A 20,984-nucleotide genomic window follows, 5' to 3' on the forward strand; every position below is an offset into this window, starting at 1 on the left:
TTTCCGAATACTGGCGTAGGTTATACTCACTGATATCTCCGTGGAACAATTTACTAGACCCCATGACACACGGGGTGTGCCAGAGTCACATGAAAGTGATTGAGAAGGTTATGAAAAGTATTAATTGTTGTCCTGTGTTCAAGTAGTGACTTTGGAGATCATCTGATGAAAGCGATCGGTGTCTTTCATTTTGCTTGAAACGTCTGAATTTCTAAAATGTATCCAGATGTATAGATTTAATTAAAACATACTTATATATTCGTAAATAATTTCATCAGGTTGGTAAACGAATGAATAGCAAAGTTCTTTGATCACAACCATTTATTTGCGAATTGCGAATTATTTGCGTTTTGCGAATTGCTGACCGTCTGTCATCTTCATCAGGGCAATTCTGACTGGTTTACTGTGCACTGACGCTAGATGTTACCTATATTTGCCTATGATGTAACAATGCCTAGTATGTATGTCACAATTACACTACGTTCCGGAATGCATTGTAAACAGTAAAAATCTAGCTTAAGTGCACTGTGAACTATGTAACACCTTTAGTGCACTATGCACCAAGTAACATCTAGCGTCAGTGCACAGTAAACCAGTCAGAATTGCCCTGATGAAGATGACAGACGGCCATCGAAACGTCGGCTCGTGAAAAATAAATGGTTGTGATCAAAGAACTTTGCTATTCATAATTATATATTCCCTGGATGTCTAACCTTTAGCAATGTATCAGATATTGCTATGATTAAAGTATTCGAATTCTCTCGGTCTCTTCACATGAGCGGTCGAGGCAAAGGTCTTGGTCGAAAATTTGTTTTTAGTTATGAAGCTGTGATAGGTTTGGACCATTGTGGGCTATCTGACATTTGACTTACTGGAACTTCTCTAGGGCCGATCGGTAAATATCTCATAGCTATGGAATCATGATGATGTGGATATTAAAAAAAAATCAAATATCACATGAAAATTGACCATTCAAGTTCCATTCACATACATGTACAAATTTTAAGTTACTTTCGTTGTATACTTCTCAACATTGATTGGGTGGAAGGAAGCCAGACAAGGCTATTACAGCACTCTTTGTGCTAGCAGGAAATAAACGTAAAACTTTGTGAAAACTCATCATTTTCTGTAGACAGCTTAGAATGGAGTCATCATAGAACTTACAGAAAAACGCAAACGACAAGCTGGTTTTACTTGAATGTCCATAAAAAGATAACGAAGATGTCCTTGAATTAGAAATGAACCAAACGCCAATATATATGAAAGTTTCGCCAAAAAGCAGTTACTCAAGCAAGTGGATATGATTTTGGAAACGTCAGACGTTTCAGCTAGTATCCACAGCTAGTATCCACTAGCTTTCGTCAGTGACTGAGATACGAGAGGGGAAATGCATCGACGTATATGAAAGTTTTATTGCAAATTCCTGCCTGGAGGCTTATTACAGGTACATCTAACATGAAAATGAAATAAACGGATCATAACATCGAATAAACATCGAATAGAAAGTATATGATGTGACTACTCTATTCCAACTTTGACACTAAATTCCAACTTATCGTGTTAAACTTCTTCTTTTTTCTTGGAAAATAAGACGTCTAGACTTAAGTCCCTAGGATACAGTTTCAGAGTGCTCATCAACTGGTAAAAAGGTTCAGAAAGGTGCAATGACTACACATTTCTCTTTGAATGTGATGAGCAAGTAGAGTACGTGTAATCTATATGTAGATAAGGCTACACCATGTCATTTCCGCAACGATGGTAAATTACTCTTATCTCGAGCTGCTATACATACATACCGTAAAGTAAAGCCAGGGATGACAATTTCAATGAAATTCGTGAGCACGGTAATAGAGCTTCTCTTGTTGGCACTGACGTACAGAATCGTGATGTGACTACTGATGGAGTTCCTACCGTGTCTGGGATTTCTTTTACATGATGAAAAAATCGTGAACATCCATTTGCAGATTCTCGAATTATCCTGCTAACAACAATAACGACACAACACAAAAGGTCAAATTCAATGACGTGGGAACCCCCCACGAGGCCCATTTCCGAACTTGACCTTCATATTCCCAACGGTAACTTGACAACTTAAAATCATAGACGACCACTTAAGGATTCCCGAGTTATCTTGATAACAACAAAAAACACAAACACAAAAGGTCAACTCTATTCACGTAAGAACCTTCCACGAAGCCGATTTTTGGCCTTGACAATACCCATCACTAAGGCAACCTGCCTGCTAAAAATCGTGAACCTCGGACCATGCCTTCAAAATTTATCGTACATAATCTGCCAAACAGTGCCAAAACGATTTCATAGCCTTCTTGTCGAAGGCAATTATTCACTAATACATAGTGATGTAATTAACTACCATTTAAACACCGCTTTAGCGTGATTAGGGCTCATTACGCTTAAGCTTTAGAGATCTTAAGGGATTCAAAGCTTTCAAAAAAGGAAGGACATGTGATGACGTTAACAAGGACAAGTTATGGTCAAATTACACTCACCCGAGAACATAAAAATTTACAGCTACATACCATTTCCTTTTTGATTGAATGTTAGGCCACACCGACTTAATGTTATGGCTAACATCCTCCGAAGACCCCCAAACTAGTGCGCGCGGACGAAAAAAAAAATGAAAAATCCGACCAAAAATAAAAATGCTACTAAACCACAGGAATACAAAGCTGGTATTGTGAAATTGTCGCATTATATAGCGACGTATACGACAGGCCTGCACATGCTGGAATTTATGAATCGACACTGTGCGTATTTATTGAGTTCTTGACTCGTGGAACTTCGGTAGCCTGGGTGCAGTCCTCCAGAGTTACCACCGGCTTCGTTGTCGCTAACTACCATGGACTATCCAGGCCTAAAGCCAGGCCAGAGCCTCGGAAGACGTAATCTTCCTTTTTTTTTTTTTTTTTTTAGATCAGGCGAAAATCAATGCGCGCGCGGATGTCATCATAAAATTAAGTCGGTGTGGCCTTACACGCAAGAATTACGGATGTATTGTGCCAGGTCTATCCACACTACGTTGGCCCGCTGCCGGTGGTTTTGACACTTGAACTATATCTGAATCAATGTTAGACATTTGTTAACAGACAAAGCGTGATATAGACCGGTAATCTGTAGCCAGGCAAGCAGAAATCCATATCGTCTGCAGGCAGTCGGGAACGAAATAAAGGGCAAGACTCGGGTGATATAACACGGTTTTATGAATGCTAATTATTAAGTATCTAATACCAGCCCAGAAAAGAACAAGAAGCAGTCATGCCTTCAAATATCAGAGTTATCAACCAAGAATTGAGGTATTCAAAAACTCATATTTCCCGCTATCGTAGACTAGAACTCGTTGCAACCAAGCACAGTTGGGGCATTATCACTAGAAAGCTTTAAAGAACTCTTGCAATCAAATGGGCAAAGATTGAGTGTAATGAGTCGTTCGGTGTGATGTAGCTAGCTGCCGCCGCGCCGCGTGCCTGCGAAGCTGGTGTGTTACGCCGAAGGGTGGTTATACCGGCTATACCGATACAGATACAAATATTAGGCTATGGTGTGCTTTAAGCCCCTGTCACACATTCAGAACCTTCACCCGACAACCAACCAACCAATTACAACCAACCAACCAACCAAGGTTGACTGACATACGAGATTTAGGCCATGGCTACTTTTCTATTTGAATCGTATCGAATTTGAGTTAAGTATGAGTAAATTTGAGTCAAATTTAGCCCCCTTACACGCCCGCAACACTACCGACTTGCTCCCGAACGCCAGCCAACCAACAGCCAACCATAGCCAATCAACCTCCCGTCCAGCTACCGAATGATTTAAGTTAAACATTTGAACAGTAGTCGACCTCGCCGAACACCAGCCAAGCACAGCCGACCTTCAACCGACCTTCTCCCGACAGTTCGTAACAAGAATTCGGAGATCTCAAACCTCCATGAAATATATGAGTTTTTGTAAATGTTTTTACACAGTACACCACACTACAGTACAGAACAAAATAACACAGGTTTTTGTCCTGAAATAGGTCAGGTTGTCAACTCAGTACATGTAGGCTATTCCAGAGGGAAAACCTCATCAATCAAACCGGGTAGGCGCGCTGCCTGACCACACGTGTTTTGCGTTAGAGGAAGTCTTTGGCAGTTGGTGTTTTGTTGCATAACCGGCACATCTGTTTTCCCTCAAAATACAAAAGTTCTGCTGCAGTACCAAGGTCAGCCACCAGGAGGCCCATATTTGACCTTGACCTTCGGCTTCCTAAGACCTACCAGCATACCAAATATCATCACAAACCATAAAGGCGTTATGAAGTTATGCTGACTACAAAGTTGCGGAGACACACACACAGACACACACACACACACACAGACACGTCAAAAACAATACCTCCATTTTTCATGGAGGTAATAACATGACCATCCTGCCACCTTGCAGTGAAAACCAGGGACATGTACAGGCGATACTGTAGCTGCTTCTACCGTGCCAACTCCATGTGTTATCTTAATGACCATATGTACCAACGGGAGGCATCGCAATGGTGGAAATGTCCGAAGCGTTAATGGGAAAATTGGCTGTCGTTATGGTACAAATACTTTTACAAACTTTCCAAATGACTTACTGCCCTTATCGAGCTACTCACGGCTCGCATGGCATGCCGCTCCAGATAAAACAGGCAATCGCATTGACTACTTATCAGCGTGAAGTTAGTTTTCTAATGTGTTCTGGGTCACAAATTGCGAATCGAAGCAGGAAGACATATTAAACCGCACTCCCCTGGAGTAAAGAATCTGCCAATTTTGTAGTCTAGATAGTAGAGGATGAAGTACATTTCACCATAGATTGTCCTTTATATGACAGTGATAGACGTATACTCTTCGGACATGTTTTAAGTCAATTTCCCCACTTCGGATTCTTAACAAGTAAAGAAAAATTTATATTCCTGTTAACCTTTGATAAACCAAATCTAACAACACATACAGCATCTTACATTTATACAATTACTAAGAAGCGAGAAGAAGTTGAAAAGACTAAAATACATTAGACATTAATATATACATGTACTATGTATATTTATATAAGTATGTATTCGAATATGTATAATGTGACCTGTGTTTAGCCCAAAAATGTACAATAAAGGTCTTCATTCATTAATTCATGCATTAAAAGATTTATCTTGTGTGTGTGTGTGTGTGTGGCAGGTAACCGCTATCGAATACCAACTAGGCTGTTTTACAATCAACACTGCAATCAGGCACAAACTTCAAGTCTTCAGGATCATTATTAAGTCAATTTATTGTCCCCCTTCTTGATTGCTTGGTAGTATAACAAATTAAGGCTCATGTGTATTAAAGCTAATGTTTGAGGGAATTCATTTTCCCCTTTCTACTTTTATTGTGGTACAAGCAATTGAGGCTCGTCTTTAATGAAATGTATTGTTCCCTTTTTTTAATCACGTTGTGGTACAAGAAATTAAGGCTCAGCTATAAAGTGATTTATTGTTCCCGTTTAAATTTCGTTGTGGTGAAAAGTTAATGCTCAGACTCATAACAATCTATTGTTCACCTTTTCGATTTCATTGACATGGGAAGAATGGAGTTAGAATTATCTATAAGACAATTTATTGCTCCTTTTTAGTCCTATTTAAGATTAGTAAAGCTATATATCACATTTAGATTACTTCAGGAGAGCGTAGTAAAGGCAATTATGTTTACCGAAGGAAAAAATTGTTTTTGCCCCGTTTCTTCCTCTTCTTCTTCTCCAAACAGTGACCTATGACCTGACCAATGACATGAGTTGTTGACGTCTGTCACCGTAGTGACTGGTGTTGGGTTACATAATGTTGCAATTTCATGGTCTGCTCTGCTCCTGTCACCATATACTAGTAGTACAATGTATGTGAATGTGTTTGAGTAAAAATTAACAGGGCAGACCATGTCCGAAGGTAAACATTATGCATTTGCTTTTCAAATGTTACTTCTCTAGTTCACTGTATCTCAGTTTTCAGCTTTTAGTTATGCCACATACATCAACACTAGTGTCGTTATGGACATGAGCTGTCTAAAATTATCTTCACATCATATATCAATTATTAGTTCTAGGCCAATACCTGTTCAAATACAGATTCCATTAGTCCCTGATGGAAAAGTAGTGGATGCTACTTGAAACGTCTGACAGCTTATATCGAGTTGCTAGATTCAGTGCCAATTTCTTTTGTATCTCATTACCTAGATGTCTAGTACCCTTAAACGACGTATCACTACTTATGATTCTACTCTTGTAGATGTCTACTCGGATAATATTTCATATCCAGTGAAGCTACTTAAGAACATGCTGGACAAGGGTCACCCCCTCCATGACCTGGTTCCACCGGCCAGGACAACGGCCACTGGGAGGACCTTAAGAAATGGAACGGCACTTACAGTACCAGCAGCCCGTACGAAAAGACTGAAAAACTCTTCCTTACACAAGGCAATATGCCTGTACAATATGCCTGTACAATATGCCTGTACAATATGCCTGTACAATATGCCTGCACTGTCTTTGCAGTAACTCTCAGGACTCTCTGGACTTTACTTTAGTGCCCATGTGTGGCTTTGTAATGTGTTTGTTTGTGTGTCTGTATACGTATTGTAATATTAATTTGTATTTGCATTTACTACACAATTGTTAAAAATCAGTGTTATTCAGCTTGTTTGTGCACTGGCTGCAAGGCTGATTTTTATGAATAAAATTTGAAACTTGCCAAAAAGCAGTTACTCAAGCAACTGGATATGATTTTGAAAACGTCAGACGTTTCATCTAGTATCCACTTAAAACATAAAAAACTTTCAGACAAAAAAAGCTTTCAGACTAATTTGCATCATCTTGTCTTGACTTGTCTGACTTTTGTTCCTTTTTCGACTTCCAAAAATTTGTCTTCACTTTATTTGCATATCAATCAATAGGTTGTGCTTATAAACCTGCATTTCTCCTCTGGTCTCTCAGTCACTGACGAAAGCTAGTGGATACTAGCTGAAACGTCTGACGCTTTCAAAATCATATCCAGTTGCTTGAGTAACTGCTTTTTGGCGTATCGTATTACCTGGATGTCTAACCTTCATCGACGTAACTTGAAACTTGATTTCTGTAGGTACAAATAAAGGGGGTATCAATCAAAGGTAACCATTCTCCAGAGTCGCTACTTCCGGCTGTTACATCTGTCGATTAAGAACATCCGTCTTTACCAAAGGAACGAAGCTGTCTCAGATACGTCAGTCACTACCCTGCAGGAGTCGAACAATCGATTTCCGTGTAAATCCATCAGATTCTGCATTCCGCAGATAGCAGAACACCTAAGATTGGGCGTCACTTTAAAATGGCTATTCTGTTCGCTTTGCATAACTGCCGTTAGGCGTAACGCACCAGTTTTGTACAGTAGGTACTCGTACAAGCTTGTTAAAGCCCTGGTCACAACCCACCGTACGTGATTTTTGTCCGTACGTTTTTTGGGAGGCTACGTCTGCTACGTTTTTTTCTGAAAACGTGGGGAAGGAGTGGCGTCGACGCACGTCACTCGTGCTTACACGTGCGATCTCTGTGCGATTGCAACTTAAAGCGACGGTCACAACTCGCCGTACGTGCTTCTGCGTGCTGTCTACGTGCAAAAACGTGGGCAATCGCACGGCATCCGTGCGTGGTGAGTACCACCTCCGTACGGAATCCTACGGATTTGGGAGCACGCAGACACGCCGTAGAACAGTATTAGGTGCATGTAATACTTTTTCTACGTGCGGTCTGCGGATTTACCACCCGTGCGTGCGAGTACGTGCGACGCGCGTGCCCCGTACAGCCTATGAGCGTGCAACGTACGGACTCCGTGAGTCTAACTTCACTATTCTCACGTGCAATTGCTGTACGGACAGCGCACGAAGCATGTGCGTGCCACGCACGGTGCTTGCGTCATCCGTGCTTACTCCTCACTTCCCAGTTGACACGTGCTCCATACCAGGTGCTCACACGTGCAACGCACCTGATTTCTACAGTATATAAAGACGACTTGACCGGCGACTGCCAACTCGTCTCCAAGATGCCCAGGAAGGCTCAGAAGAAGACTACCAGACAAGACCCAAAGAAACGGGCCGCGGAAGACACCAGGGCGGCTAGTGATGATGAAGTTAACAGGAGGTGCACGCACTTACAACGTGCGAGTGAGTAAGGAAACCGTGCGTACGCCGCACGTGTAGGTACGGCCTGTACGCGGCAACGTAGCAATCGCACAGAGATCGTGCGTTGTAAGCACGTACAACTCACTTACCACTTGCGCAACGTACGATGCACGCAACCGCTGACGGCCAGGCGTGTCGTGCAGACCACGTACGTACACCTTGCGCAACCGTGCAAGTGACGTACTCCCTCGGCCGGCCACCCTACGTTTGCAGAAAAAACGTAGCAGACGTAGCCACGACAAAAACGTACGGACAAAAAGCACGCACGGCGAGTTGTGACCGAGGCTTTACCATAAGGAGGCCGTACTCACACGTGCTTCTTCCGTACGATACGTACGGGGCACGCGCGTCGCCCGTATTCGCACGCACGGGTGGTGAATCCGCAGACCGCACGTAGAAAATGTTTTACTTGCACTTAAAGTTCTACGGCGTGTCTGCGTGCTCCCAAATCCGTAGGATTCCGTACGGAGGCGGTACTCACCACGCACGGATGCCCTACGTTTGCCCATGTTTTTGCACGTGGACAGCACGCAGAAGCACGTACGGCGGGTTGTGACCAAGGCTTAAGACCGGACTGTAAGGTTTGATCCACTCATACCAGGATGGACTACTACTGATAAGTGTGGTGGGATCTTTAAATTAACATCCTCGAGGTGTGACTCTCCTCAAACACGGGGCCTCTGACTTTACATCCCATCCGAGAGGACGTCCCTAACCGAAGCTAGGTACAGCTAGACTCATTTTCACCTGAATCGAGTGAGGAAATAGGGAACAACAGTGTTAGATTGTGTAGAAACATCCTAGAGGGTAGGACAGTGGGGCCTGTCAGGGATTCAAACCCAGAACTTTCAAATTCTGAGTCAACAACCCTAACCATAAAGCCGCCTTGCCACCTTGGTACCAGTGCTGTAGCCCTTGCTGGCACAGTGAAAATAGAGTATGGCACAAAATCAGTTCAAGAACAGGTGACTCTGCGTGCAGCATACTTTGTGACATGATTGACGGGGCATTTGTGGCCAATTTCCAATACCAATTTCCGTTTTCGTGCCCTAAAAATGATTAAATCCTAAATTCCATCATATATCTGGGGTTAAAACTTGAACTTGGCACCGACCTATTCCTAATCATGATGGGGGGGGGGAGCATTTGACTAGTGTTCGGGAGGCCAAATTCATGATTGTGTGACAGAGACTTAAGGAATCCAATGCGATTTCAGGGCAGCAAAACTGGAAATATTCTGAATAAGGCGATATTTGTAATATTGACCCATACTGTTTCACATTAGCACATTTGAGTCAGCATTTCATACTTTGGGTATTGAAAACTGCAGAAACAAGCCCCAAGATGAGTCCTTTATTTTCTAGGCGGTACCCTAAAAATCAGCCCAGGGCTCTTTCAGTAACCATTTTCCGTAAGAATTTTGGGAATTTTTGCTCCATGAGGCTCAATATACATTAGGATAGTGTGGAATCAACTCAGTATGTAGATACGTGGCTAGACTATTGGCTGTGAAAATTCAGGTTCCTAAGCCCTAAAAACTGTACTCGATGCCTTTAAGACAGCATCTATCATACATGTAGCATCAGTTAGGATACGTATCGATCACGATGACTTATCTTCCTCAGAAGCACGTGGATGTGTCACCCGCCGACCCTCAAAAGTTACCTTCGATTTTTCTCCGCTTTTCTTTACAGTATTATGCAATCAGAACTTTGAGGTCACCCCAGGACACTTAAGTTAACTTTTAAGGAGCCTTAAGTTACCTTTTGAGGAGCGACTAGCCCTGTCAGAAATCTTAAGCTTCTCAAGCAACATAACTCAGAAGATATTACTCTTACTTCAGTGGTAAGACTACCTTAAATACGTCTTCTCTTTTCAGAGCGACGACCTTTATTTTAAGTGGTTTGAAAGACCAGAGTTTTTTTATTATCAGGTTCTTCAAATCTTTTCAAAGCTTTAAGCGACCTATTCAATTGGATTTAATGAAAAGATCGCAGTACACAGTATTCATGGGCGAAGTAGTCCGGGCACAAAGTAGTGCTGCACAGTATTTGAGAAAGCTGCGGAGATTTTTTCGTGAAGGATAGCGAGGTGAAAACTATATGCTGAGTTGTTCCTTAACTATAGAAATCCCCATAGGGCGAAAACTGTGTCCTGCCACTTTAACATTTGACAATGTGTGCTGAGCATACTCTGCTTCTTTGGAGGCAAACTGAACCCCAACTAATCTGTAGCAGACATCCTTATTAATTAAAGACGCCACAGGAGCAAGGTCCCATCCAAGCCCCGTGTCTAAGTGCAGTTATTGTGCTCGTTACTGTGGGGTATTAACGAGTGACTGTGGAGCTTGCATTGATTTAATAGCGGAAAACGCTTAGCTCCATTTTACTCAACAACTGGTATTAACAAACGTACCCTGTATAGCTCCCTGTCTACATTCATTCATTCATTCTTTATTTCAGGTAAAAACCCATATAACACATTACATCATTAAAATAATACAAAAACTATGCAGACATACAAATAAAACAGGAAGAAACCTAGAAACCATAATAAATTGTAGGTCTTCCGGAAGAATGAATTCATGTAAAAGGCATCGCTATAAAGACTCTTCAGCAGAGCGAGTACACAATCATCGTCACTTAATGTGGTATTTAGATGTATACCCAAATAGACAAATGAGTTAACATACTTCAGGTTGGTACCGTATAGACTTACAGGTGACATTAAAAGCTTGAATCTCGTCCTATGGTAACAGTCTTAATTTTTTTTCTGACGTCGGCGGATGTGTCTTAGACTAGGCATTAACGGTAAGGTTACATCAAGGTCTCAAAGCTACTTATTAGTTGCCTGAGATGTCCCGGGGAAACTTTCTGGAGGAAATAACCTTTTTTCCTCACCCTTCTGGTAAGTCCCAGTCTGTGATAACCAACGACCCGTTCGCTTCAAATTTTCGGCTCCTCTCATTTTGATGCAATCCTGGCTTTGGTTGGCATTTCCAATCCAACGTGTGTCTAAACTTTAAATAACAGAAACTTCCAAAGCGCGCCAGATTGATTTTGGCAACAGGCCATAGTGACTGGATGCCGCAAGTGATTGTACTCAGGTCTAAGCCTTTGAATACTAATAACATATAGATTGATGATGTCAACGAAAATCAAAGCGATCCTCCTTCATTTGCAAGTTTGGCTTTAGTTTCGAGCCATTTTTCATCCAAAATTTTGGCTCACCTTTAAACAGAAATTTCCATTGCAATTCTCCAGATGGTTTTGAGTAATGGTGCACTATTACAGGCAGACAAGCGTTTGAATACTAATGATACTGATGATACATGATGATTTCAACGAGACTCAAAGCTATCCTCTCGGATCTTCCTTCGTTTGCTGACTTGAGGAAAGTCTGGCTTTACTTAGGGGCAATTTCCAACCCAGCATTTGGCTCATCTTTAAAGGCGAGGCGCCAGATCATTTGGAGTAATGGTCCACTAACGAACTAGCGAACAAGCGTTTGACTGCTGATGAGAAATGTCCGTGCATATTTTCATCAAGTTGGCAAGACACAGAGTAAAAAAAAAAGTTTTTACGCAACCAAGTGTTTTATTCAGCCGACGTTTCGGTGACTGTCTGTCACCTTCCTCAGGGCAATTCTGACTGGTTGACATTGCACTGAATGCATCTATAGCAGCGACACCAAGAGTCTCTTTACTCATTGATGGGCAATGATATATAATGCTGATTTCAGCGCACGAGGCTCAACGTACGCGATCTCCCATCATTTATTTTGTTGTGCAACAAAGTGCATTCCGATTTTCTACCTGACCCATCTCTTTAACAGGCTGTACATGATGAAATAAAGACTAAGCTTTAACTTCCAACACTTAGACTACAGAATTGGGACTTACCCAAATTTTCGGTTGATTCCATCAACCTTGTTCACGGAATGGACCCGTCTACTCTTGGAACGTGACGTCAGAGACACGTGACCGCAGTAGCGGGTCACACGTGCCAGATAACTTGTGTCGCCCCCCGTCTCTGTTCAGGGTAGGTCTGTGAGCTCTTATGTAGACCGCCTCCTTCACCCCTCTTGCAAAGAAGTCCGATTCAGAATCAAGGATTTTCACCCCTTCTAGAGATACTGAGTGTCCCGGAGATTCCATGTGAATATGTGAAAATGAATTCTGTAATCTAAGTGTTGGAAGTTAAAGCTTAGTCTTTATTTCATAATGACTTGTATCAACACAGATGAACTTTCATGCTAAGCTGTACATGAGTTATTACTGGATGAGCTGCTTTAATACGTGTTTAATTGTATTACAAATAAGTAGTGAGTGTAGATACCATATCTAATATGTACGCAATTCAATCATGTGCAATTGGCTGCAACTTACTTGTTTGGGCAATAAACTTTTCATTCATTTCATCATTTTTTTTTCGTAGATCTATTGCATTATAGCTAGTCTAGCTTTAGTTCAATTTCCCACCCTACATGTAGTGACTTTTTTAAAAGAAACTTTGATTGCAAGTCGCTTGAATGAGTCGCAAGTGAGTGAAGTTTCGACTAGAAAGGAATCTTATGTTATGTGAGGTAGATTTGAAGCCACGTGCACCACCCTGACTATTGTGTACGGACGTCTCCCAACTCCAGCCATTGAATTTGTGCACTGTCTCTTCTAGGTGAATATCAACACACAAATCGGCATTCTATAGCCACTATATTGATTTTCTGAAGCTGGCATAAAAGAATTTAACTTTTAACATTTTGTCTTTGCCTTGCGCCCAATAGCAAGAGACAAAGGGCTGACCTAGGCTTTATCCAAGCAACCTTCATCTTGTATATTCGTTGAAAAAAAGATGATTTTAACCCCCGTCATGCCTTCAACAGTCTCGACTGTTCTCTCATGCGATTCCCTGATCCGTTATGCATGAATCTGGACCTGATTTAATACCGCCCAAACTCCTTTCTTCTTCTAACATTACACCACTTGATATATACATGTAGAAGAGGGGATTCATTCCTCAAGCTACCGACATCTTGCACACGCAGTCGTCCCTCAGTAAGGCATCAGGAGCCGTATAGTTACCGTTTAGAACTTTTATTCAGCCTGACACACAACCGGTTTCGCCTGTGTGGCTTCTTCAAGTGTACAGAGGCTAATGACACAAGTGCATGAAGTTCTCACTTATATACCTGTCCAGTGCATACAGGCTGAATAAAAGTTCTAAACGGGAACTATGCGGCTCCAGATGTCTTACTGAGGGACGACTGCGTGTGCAAGATGTCGGTAGCTTGAGGAATGAATCCTCTCTACTATATATTACACCACTTGATACTGTCAAATCTTGAAACTTCACACAATATAGGGATAAAGATCCCCGATGTTAAAAGTAGCTTGATCTTGTACAACAAACCATTCTTTTTATCGAGAAACAAATTGATCCTAAGGGAGTGGTGGCTACTTGAGAAAGCCACTAGGTCATTCAACATCCTGTCACCGTAATGATAGTGTCTGGTCTCATCAGACTCAATCTACTGAAGGAAGAATATCACAGGGCCTCCGTGCAGTTGAAAGAAATTCTAAAAACCCTGGAAATTGTAAAGCCCAACAACTTCATCTCAAAGTACTGGTATTTCACGTATTCCATTAATATTATTGCCATAAGCCTTTTATTCCTGCCAAACTTTACAGCGGTGTAAAACCGCTATGATCGCACGCACTGAGGAGTTGCTCGTCACAGAGGTCACATATAGAGAGGATATCGGCGACCTTTCGTGCTAATAGTGTACTTATGAGATGTGAGGCACAATTTTGTATCCTTTCTTGTAGCTGGGCTAAGTATCATGATCGGCCCCTGCATGGGCAATAAGCGGTCCCACCTACGCAATTTCTGGGGAACTTCTCACCCCTTTTCACCACCGAAGGAGATTTTGGATCACTCTGTGTATTCCCGTGTGCGATACAGAGTGCAGAGAATCATTTCTGTAACATCCTGAGATCTCACGGGCAGCTGCTCTGAGCACTTCCCTTCAATTTGTGCGCCTCAACTACTTTCCACCAGCCACCGATGTAGCAAGGGGGATACAGACGGCATAACAATGATACTTTATTGCATGTAGCACGAGGGTACAGCAAGCATTACAATGATGGAAAAACTAGCAAAATGTGATCGTAAAATAAACTAGAGAAGTAACATTTGCAAAGCTAATGCATAATGTTTACCTTCGGACATGGTCTGCTCTTTTAATTCATACTTAAACACATACATGTACCACGATTATATGGTGACAGGAGTAGAGCAGACCATGAAATTGCAACATTATGTAACCCAACACCAGTCACCATGGTGACAGACGTCAACAAATCATCTCATTGGCCAGGTCAGAGGTTAGTGTTTGGAACAGAAGAGGAGGAAGAAACTGAGCAAAAACAATATGTTTTCCTTCGGTAAACATAATTACACGACAATTGCACAAGGTGCAATGTATGGCAACAACTATTAACCGTAGTATAAAAAGAGTATAGATCTACATGTATAAAAACGTGATATCCTAACTATGAAAACAATAAGGAATATCAATGGAGTGGGGCTAATCATGAGTTTCTGTATTTTTCTAATTACAAATCAGTCATATATTCTACTTTTCCACTGTGGGACTTGTTGTATCTAAATATCACATTCAAATCTGTCTGTAGTATGGTGGCTTGACATTTTTTTCATCAAATACTACTGTTGTACTTGATTTGAAAGTAAAACTGCTTCATTATGTTTACCGAAGGAATACATATTGTTTTTGCTCAGTTTCTTCCTCTTCTTCTTCTCCAAACAGTGACCTATGACCTGACCAGTGACATGATTTGTTGACGTATGTCACCATGGTGACTGGTGTTGGGTTACATAATGTTGCAATTTCATGGTCTGCTTTGCTCCTGTCTCCATATAGCAGTAGTACATGTATGTGACTTTGAGTATGTGAATATAAGAATTAACAGAGTAGACCATGTCCGAAGGTAAACATTATGCATTTGATTTGCAAATGTTGCCTTTCTAGTGTTAACGTTTGTATTAACACTTTACTTGTCTCCTCCAAAGTCTCGCTTCAGCAGATTGCTACAGCCTCATCTCCAAATCCGAAAACGTGGTCCACTGTAGCTGTGCTTATTTCTATTCTCGGAAGTATAACAAACTCAGCAACTCACAGACCCCCTACCCTGGCCATTTCTCTTCCAATTTACGCCAAACCCAGCATCAAAGATGGATGTTTTTATAGTCTGGTCTGGCACAAGCCATTAACAACGCGCGAGCCTAGGCAACTTGCCAACACTTCTTGTCAATGCCAACCCCTTCTCAATTTATCATCTTTCAACCTTGAAAATGTTAGTACGCTCCATTTATTGCACATTACGGAGGCAACGTTGAACATGTGCATGCAAGAAGCCAGCCATTAAACTGCCACGAAGTAGTATTAATGTGACCACGGATGCCAATTGCAACAGCAGGTACTCTACTTCAGGCACTCCACGATGAGCGGAATCTACCTCGACGACCTTTGCCATGTAGTCGCGGAGGCGTAATGGATTTAGAAAGCGACCATTACAAACATTACGCCAAAAAGCAGTTACTCAAGCAACTGGATATGATGTTGGAAACGGTCAGACGTTTCAGCTAGTATCAACCAGCTTTCGTCAGTGACTGAGAGACCAGAGGGGAAATGCAGGTTTATAAGCACAAACTATTGATTGACATGCAAATAAAGTGAAGACAATTTTTGGAAGTCGAATAGGGAACAAAAGTCAGACAAGTCAAGACAAGATATTAATGAAAATTAGTCAGAAAGCTCCTGTAATACAGAACAGGAGATTAAGTGTTGTCTGTCCTCGAGGCTGGGAGCGCCAAATCTCAAGTGCCGGACAGATCTACCCGTAGCCCCCCATTCCACAAACATTACCAAGACTTTACCGTCAAGAGGGTACATGACGAGCCCTGGAAAAAGGCTAGATGTTGGATGTGATTTAAAACATTCAGCACCTCTAGCTCTGGAAGCAGTTTTACATGTACAGTACTTTGTAGCCTGGTTACGAACTTTTAGATAACTTTGTTACCTTATTTCCCAATTATCATGCATCATTAATAATCTAATATATAGTAATCTAATAACATAGCAAACCCGTGCATGTAGGGCGTTCCAGTTGTAGTTGTATTTTACTATCCACAAATTACAGCGGACGATGAAAATGGGCAATTTGATCGTTAAATTCCCCAGGTTTTATTTTGCTGTCTGTTAGTCTGTTCCATTTGTTGGCATATTGCCACTTCAGTACCTGCATGGGGCCAACCTGAACGCATTTTAACCCCGCTGTTTCGCCTTGACAGGAAGCGACTTTGCTTTGGCACAGCTTACGTTAATTTGTCTGTAAATTCAATCTCTCTCACAGGAACGTCTGGGCACACATACCATCAATTTTCTACTTGTTACCTGCGCTGAGGTGAGACCTTACCAGGCTTTGCCAACCAAGATGAAGTAAAGAAGCTTTTGCGAGATGAATTCGATAGGAGTGAGGGTAGGTGTTAGATAAATGACATGGGCACACAAATCTATCAGAGATATCTCAGACCGTTAGCATCTCACAAGACGTCCGTGAATAAGTTTCTTAGGTTTTGCCAACCAAGATGAAGTAAAGAAGCTTTTGCGAGATGAATTCGATAGGAGTGAGGGTACATGCTTGTCCGGTACGTGTTAGATAAATGACATGGGCACAAAAATCTATCAGAGATATTTCGGACCGTTAGCATCTCACATGACGTCCGTGAATAAGTTTCTTAGGTTTTGCCAACCAAGATGAAGTAAAGAAGCTTTTGCGAGATGAATTTGACAGGAGTGAGGGTACATGCTTGTCTGGTACGTGTTAGATAAATGATATGGGTACCAAAATATATCAGATATATCTAAGACCGTTAGCATCTCACAAGACGTCCGTGAATAAGTTTCTTAGGTTTTGCCAACCAAGATGAAGTAAAGAAGATTTTGCGAGATGAATTCGATAGGAGTGAGGGTACGTACAAGCTTGTCTGGTGCGTGTTAGATAAATGACAAAAATATATCAGAGATATCTCAGACCGTTAGCATCTCACAAGACGTCCGTGAATAAGTTTCTTAGGTTGGTAAGTCACTGAATAAAGAAAGAGAGTCTTTTTACACAACTAGGTGTTGAATAGCAAAGTTCTTTGATCACAACCATTTATTTTTACGAACCGACGTTTCGATGACCGTCTGTCATCTTCATCAGGGCAATTCTGATTTACTGTGCACTTACGCTAGATGTTACTTGGTGCATAGTGCACTAAAGGTGTTACATAGTTCACAGTGCACTCAGGCTAGTTTTTACTGTTTACAATACATTACGGAACGTAGTGTAATTGTAACATACATACCAGGCATTGTTACATCATAGGTCTTCATGCACTATGCACCAAGTAACATCTAGCGTCAGTGCACAGTAAACCAGTCAGAATTGCCCTGATGAAGATGACAGACGGTCATCGAAACGTCGGCTCGTGAAAAATAATGATCAAAGAACTTTGCTATTCATTCGTTTACCAACCTGATGAAATCATTCATGTATGTATGTAACACTATATTGCAACAAGACCTATTGCTTGAGACTCTAGCATTGTTACAGCAACATCTAGCTTCAGTATACAGTGAACCAAATAAGAGAGCTTTAAATATAATATAATATTCGATCACCCACCAAACTGATGAAATAATTCACGGAGTTTACCTCACCTGTTACAATGCTTAGGCCACAGCAAGTAATTTTCATGGATGACATCAGCGCGCGCATTAATTTTCGTCTGATTTTTAGAAGAAAAAAACAAGAAATTTTATTGCCTTCTGACAGTGGTCAACATGCCGGAAAGTGGATGGCAGATACGTATGAAGAGAAGAGACAAGAAAAGGCTCTGATTTAATATGTTTTGTTTCTTACTTTGATGCAGTGATATGTGATGCTGGCTGTGTATATGTGAGGTTCCCACTGAATCAAGACCTTTTGTACCATGATTGAGTCAAAATTTCAAAATATAAGAATTTTTTTTCGGCCCGTCTTTTTTTTCGCCCGCTCGCATTAGATTTGAAGTCTGCGGGGGATGTTATCCATAAAACTTACCTGCTGTGGCCTTACATAAAATGTGAAGGAAAATTTCTGACTTACCCACAAGAATATGTGATGTTCCCACTTAATCAAAACCATTTGTACCATGATTGAGTCAAAATTTCAAAATGTAAGAATCTTGTTTTTTTCGACCCGTCATTTCTTTCGCCCGCTCGCATTAGATTTGGAGTCTGCGGGGGATGCCATCCATAAAATTTACCTGCTGTGGCCTTATGCTTAGGTCACATTTCCAAACCGGGGCCTGGCCGTGCTGTTTGTATGAACGAAAAATTAACAATTCATATCAAGAATATACAGAAATAGTGCCCATGAGTATTATTAAAAACTTATTTTGCTGTCTTTTATATCGTACTTTTCGTTCCCAAAAGCTGCCCGGCCGGGCCCCTTGTGGGAATTGTGACCTCAGCATTACATAAAATGTGAAGGAAAATTTTCCGACTTACCCACAAGAATGTGCGCCACTAGTGTGAAGGGCATACAGAACAACGCCACTAGCAGGTCCGCGACAGCCAGGTTAAAGATGAAGTAGAACGTAGCGGTGTGCAGCTGCCTGGTTTTGGCCACCACGCAGCAAACTGCGAGATTACCGAGCACACAGAGGATGAAGACCAGACTGTAGACTAGTATGTACAGAACGGTGACCGGGGTGTCGTGCTGGTAACTGCTCCACGGCGGCACTACGGTCGAGTTCGAGCTTCTGTTGGGACAAACAAAATCATCCTCGCACGACAGATTTAACCAGGACATGTTCGCGTTTGGTGTCATGTCCATTTTCTTTTAGCTGAACACAAAATGAAAGTCTAAACGATGAAAGTTTTAGGGAGAGAAAAACGCTTATGTTGGAGCTGTGGTCATCTGAAGAGTCTGAAGGTAAAGTCTAACGCGGCTACTATCTTATAACGCTCGCGCAAAGAACTCTGGGGGATGTACATTAGAGCAGTCAATCTTCTATTACATGTGAAAATGTATACAGAGAAGTATGTTAGTCACGTTTGGAAGAAAATAGCCCGTTTTAGTTTAAATAGGACACCCAATGCAATTTTAGGGTGGTAAAACAATTAAAACAAGAGTTCCGAGATCTCATACCTACATGAAATATGGGCTTGATATGTAAATCTAATTTCTTTTCCTTAATTATGCAAATGACCTCTACTTAACAAAATAGATGCATCATGATGTTAATTTTTGATTAACTTACACATGTCCCAAATATGAAATTCCCATCATTTACCACTAAGGAGTCATAGAATCTTTACATTAATTATGCAAATTAGGTCCATATTTGCATAATTGGTATCTATTGATGTTCTACCTGCCATAGATTATAAACATGACATGTATCAAAGTCCCATGATGTAAAACACTGGAATTACAGAATTTCCTCATTAATTATGCAAATGAAGTAATCATTTGCATAATCTGTATCTAATAGTGTAGATCTCTGTCTAAGCTACCAACATACCAAAAGTCATAAAAATACATTGTTCCTGATATAGTATGTGAAATAATCTGCTCTGAAGGGTTTCGCCAGAAACCCCCCTGCAGTTCCACTTGAAGCGTGTGCACAGTCCATAAAACAAGCTACATGAGGCGTCTTTATTTCTTAGGGGGAGGGATCACCGTTAAGTAACTAAAGCCAGCCTAAGATACAAAACTGATCAACTGATTTCAGATTTTTGCCTCACAAAGATATCAGTATGTTATGAGATAGGGATTCATCTTACTACATTAAAAGAATTGACTTTTTTTACTTCCCTGAAATTGTATTGGTTGTCTTTTAATATAATTAAGACAAAGTGAGGATTCTTCTCTACATGTAGCAGTAATTATGTGTGCAAAATATAGTAGATGATAGGTAGTATATAGTATTGTTGTAATGTATAGATTCCTAGCATTAGAATGTAGCGTTTCAGTATGTAATACTCATGTTTTGCATACTGCATGTCCTCTTGTGCATTTAGCCCATCTGGGCAAAAAAGATTCATATCATATCAATAATATACGTACGGGATCCAGAAAGGTACTCATAGACGATTTTACATCGCTGATGATGGACATCTTATAACGCATCGAGCACCAAGCACCAGAGATAAGTAGAGCACTAATTGAACACTACTTGTTGAGTAGAATAAATCAAGTGAGGCTATCAACAAGAGGCATCATCAAGAGCTGGCAGCAGCATCTAGATTTAGAAATGAAGGAGGGAAAAGGAAAGGTCTCCCGTGCCCTTATGTAGAGCGTAGGGTGGTGCCATATCCATTTCTGTAGCCCTTGGGCGACACACAGTTGTGCAATGCACTACAGCAGGGGGCTAGTCCGCTGGTAGTGCATGCTGTGTGTTTGACCTTCCCACACTCTTTCTCCTATGTGCTGAGTGCTAAGCAGAGAAAGAAGTTTGTACCATTTTTAAAGTCTTTGGTATGACCCGGCCGGGGTTTGAACTGACGACCTCCCGGTTACAAAGCGAGCACTCTACCAATTGAGCTATTGCACCGGTACGAATAAATGAAGGATCACGTATAATCTTCAAATTCAGGAGTACTCTTCATCATGCTGAAGGAGGTCGCCACAGCAGGAAGACATATGGATGGCGCTTA

General features: G+C 41.3%; 1 protein-coding gene across 1 annotated transcript in view; it reads right to left on the bottom strand.

Annotated features, from left to right (window-relative positions):
* Positions 1–19,134, bottom strand: part of LOC109480056 (neuropeptide FF receptor 2-like) — a 35,139-nt gene extending 16,005 nt beyond the window's left edge. Inside the window, exon 1 of the mRNA XM_019782204.1 lies at positions 18,831–19,134. Coding sequence (XP_019637763.1) covers positions 18,831–19,134 — 304 coding nt within the window. The remainder of the gene's footprint in view (positions 1–18,830) is intronic.
* Positions 19,135–20,984: the final 1,850 nt, after the last annotated feature.

Source organism: Branchiostoma belcheri, unplaced genomic scaffold (genome assembly GCF_001625305.1).
Source record: "Branchiostoma belcheri isolate BF01 breed outbred unplaced genomic scaffold, Haploidv18h27 scaffold5, whole genome shotgun sequence".
Taxonomy (NCBI): domain Eukaryota; kingdom Metazoa; phylum Chordata; class Leptocardii; order Amphioxiformes; family Branchiostomatidae; genus Branchiostoma; species Branchiostoma belcheri.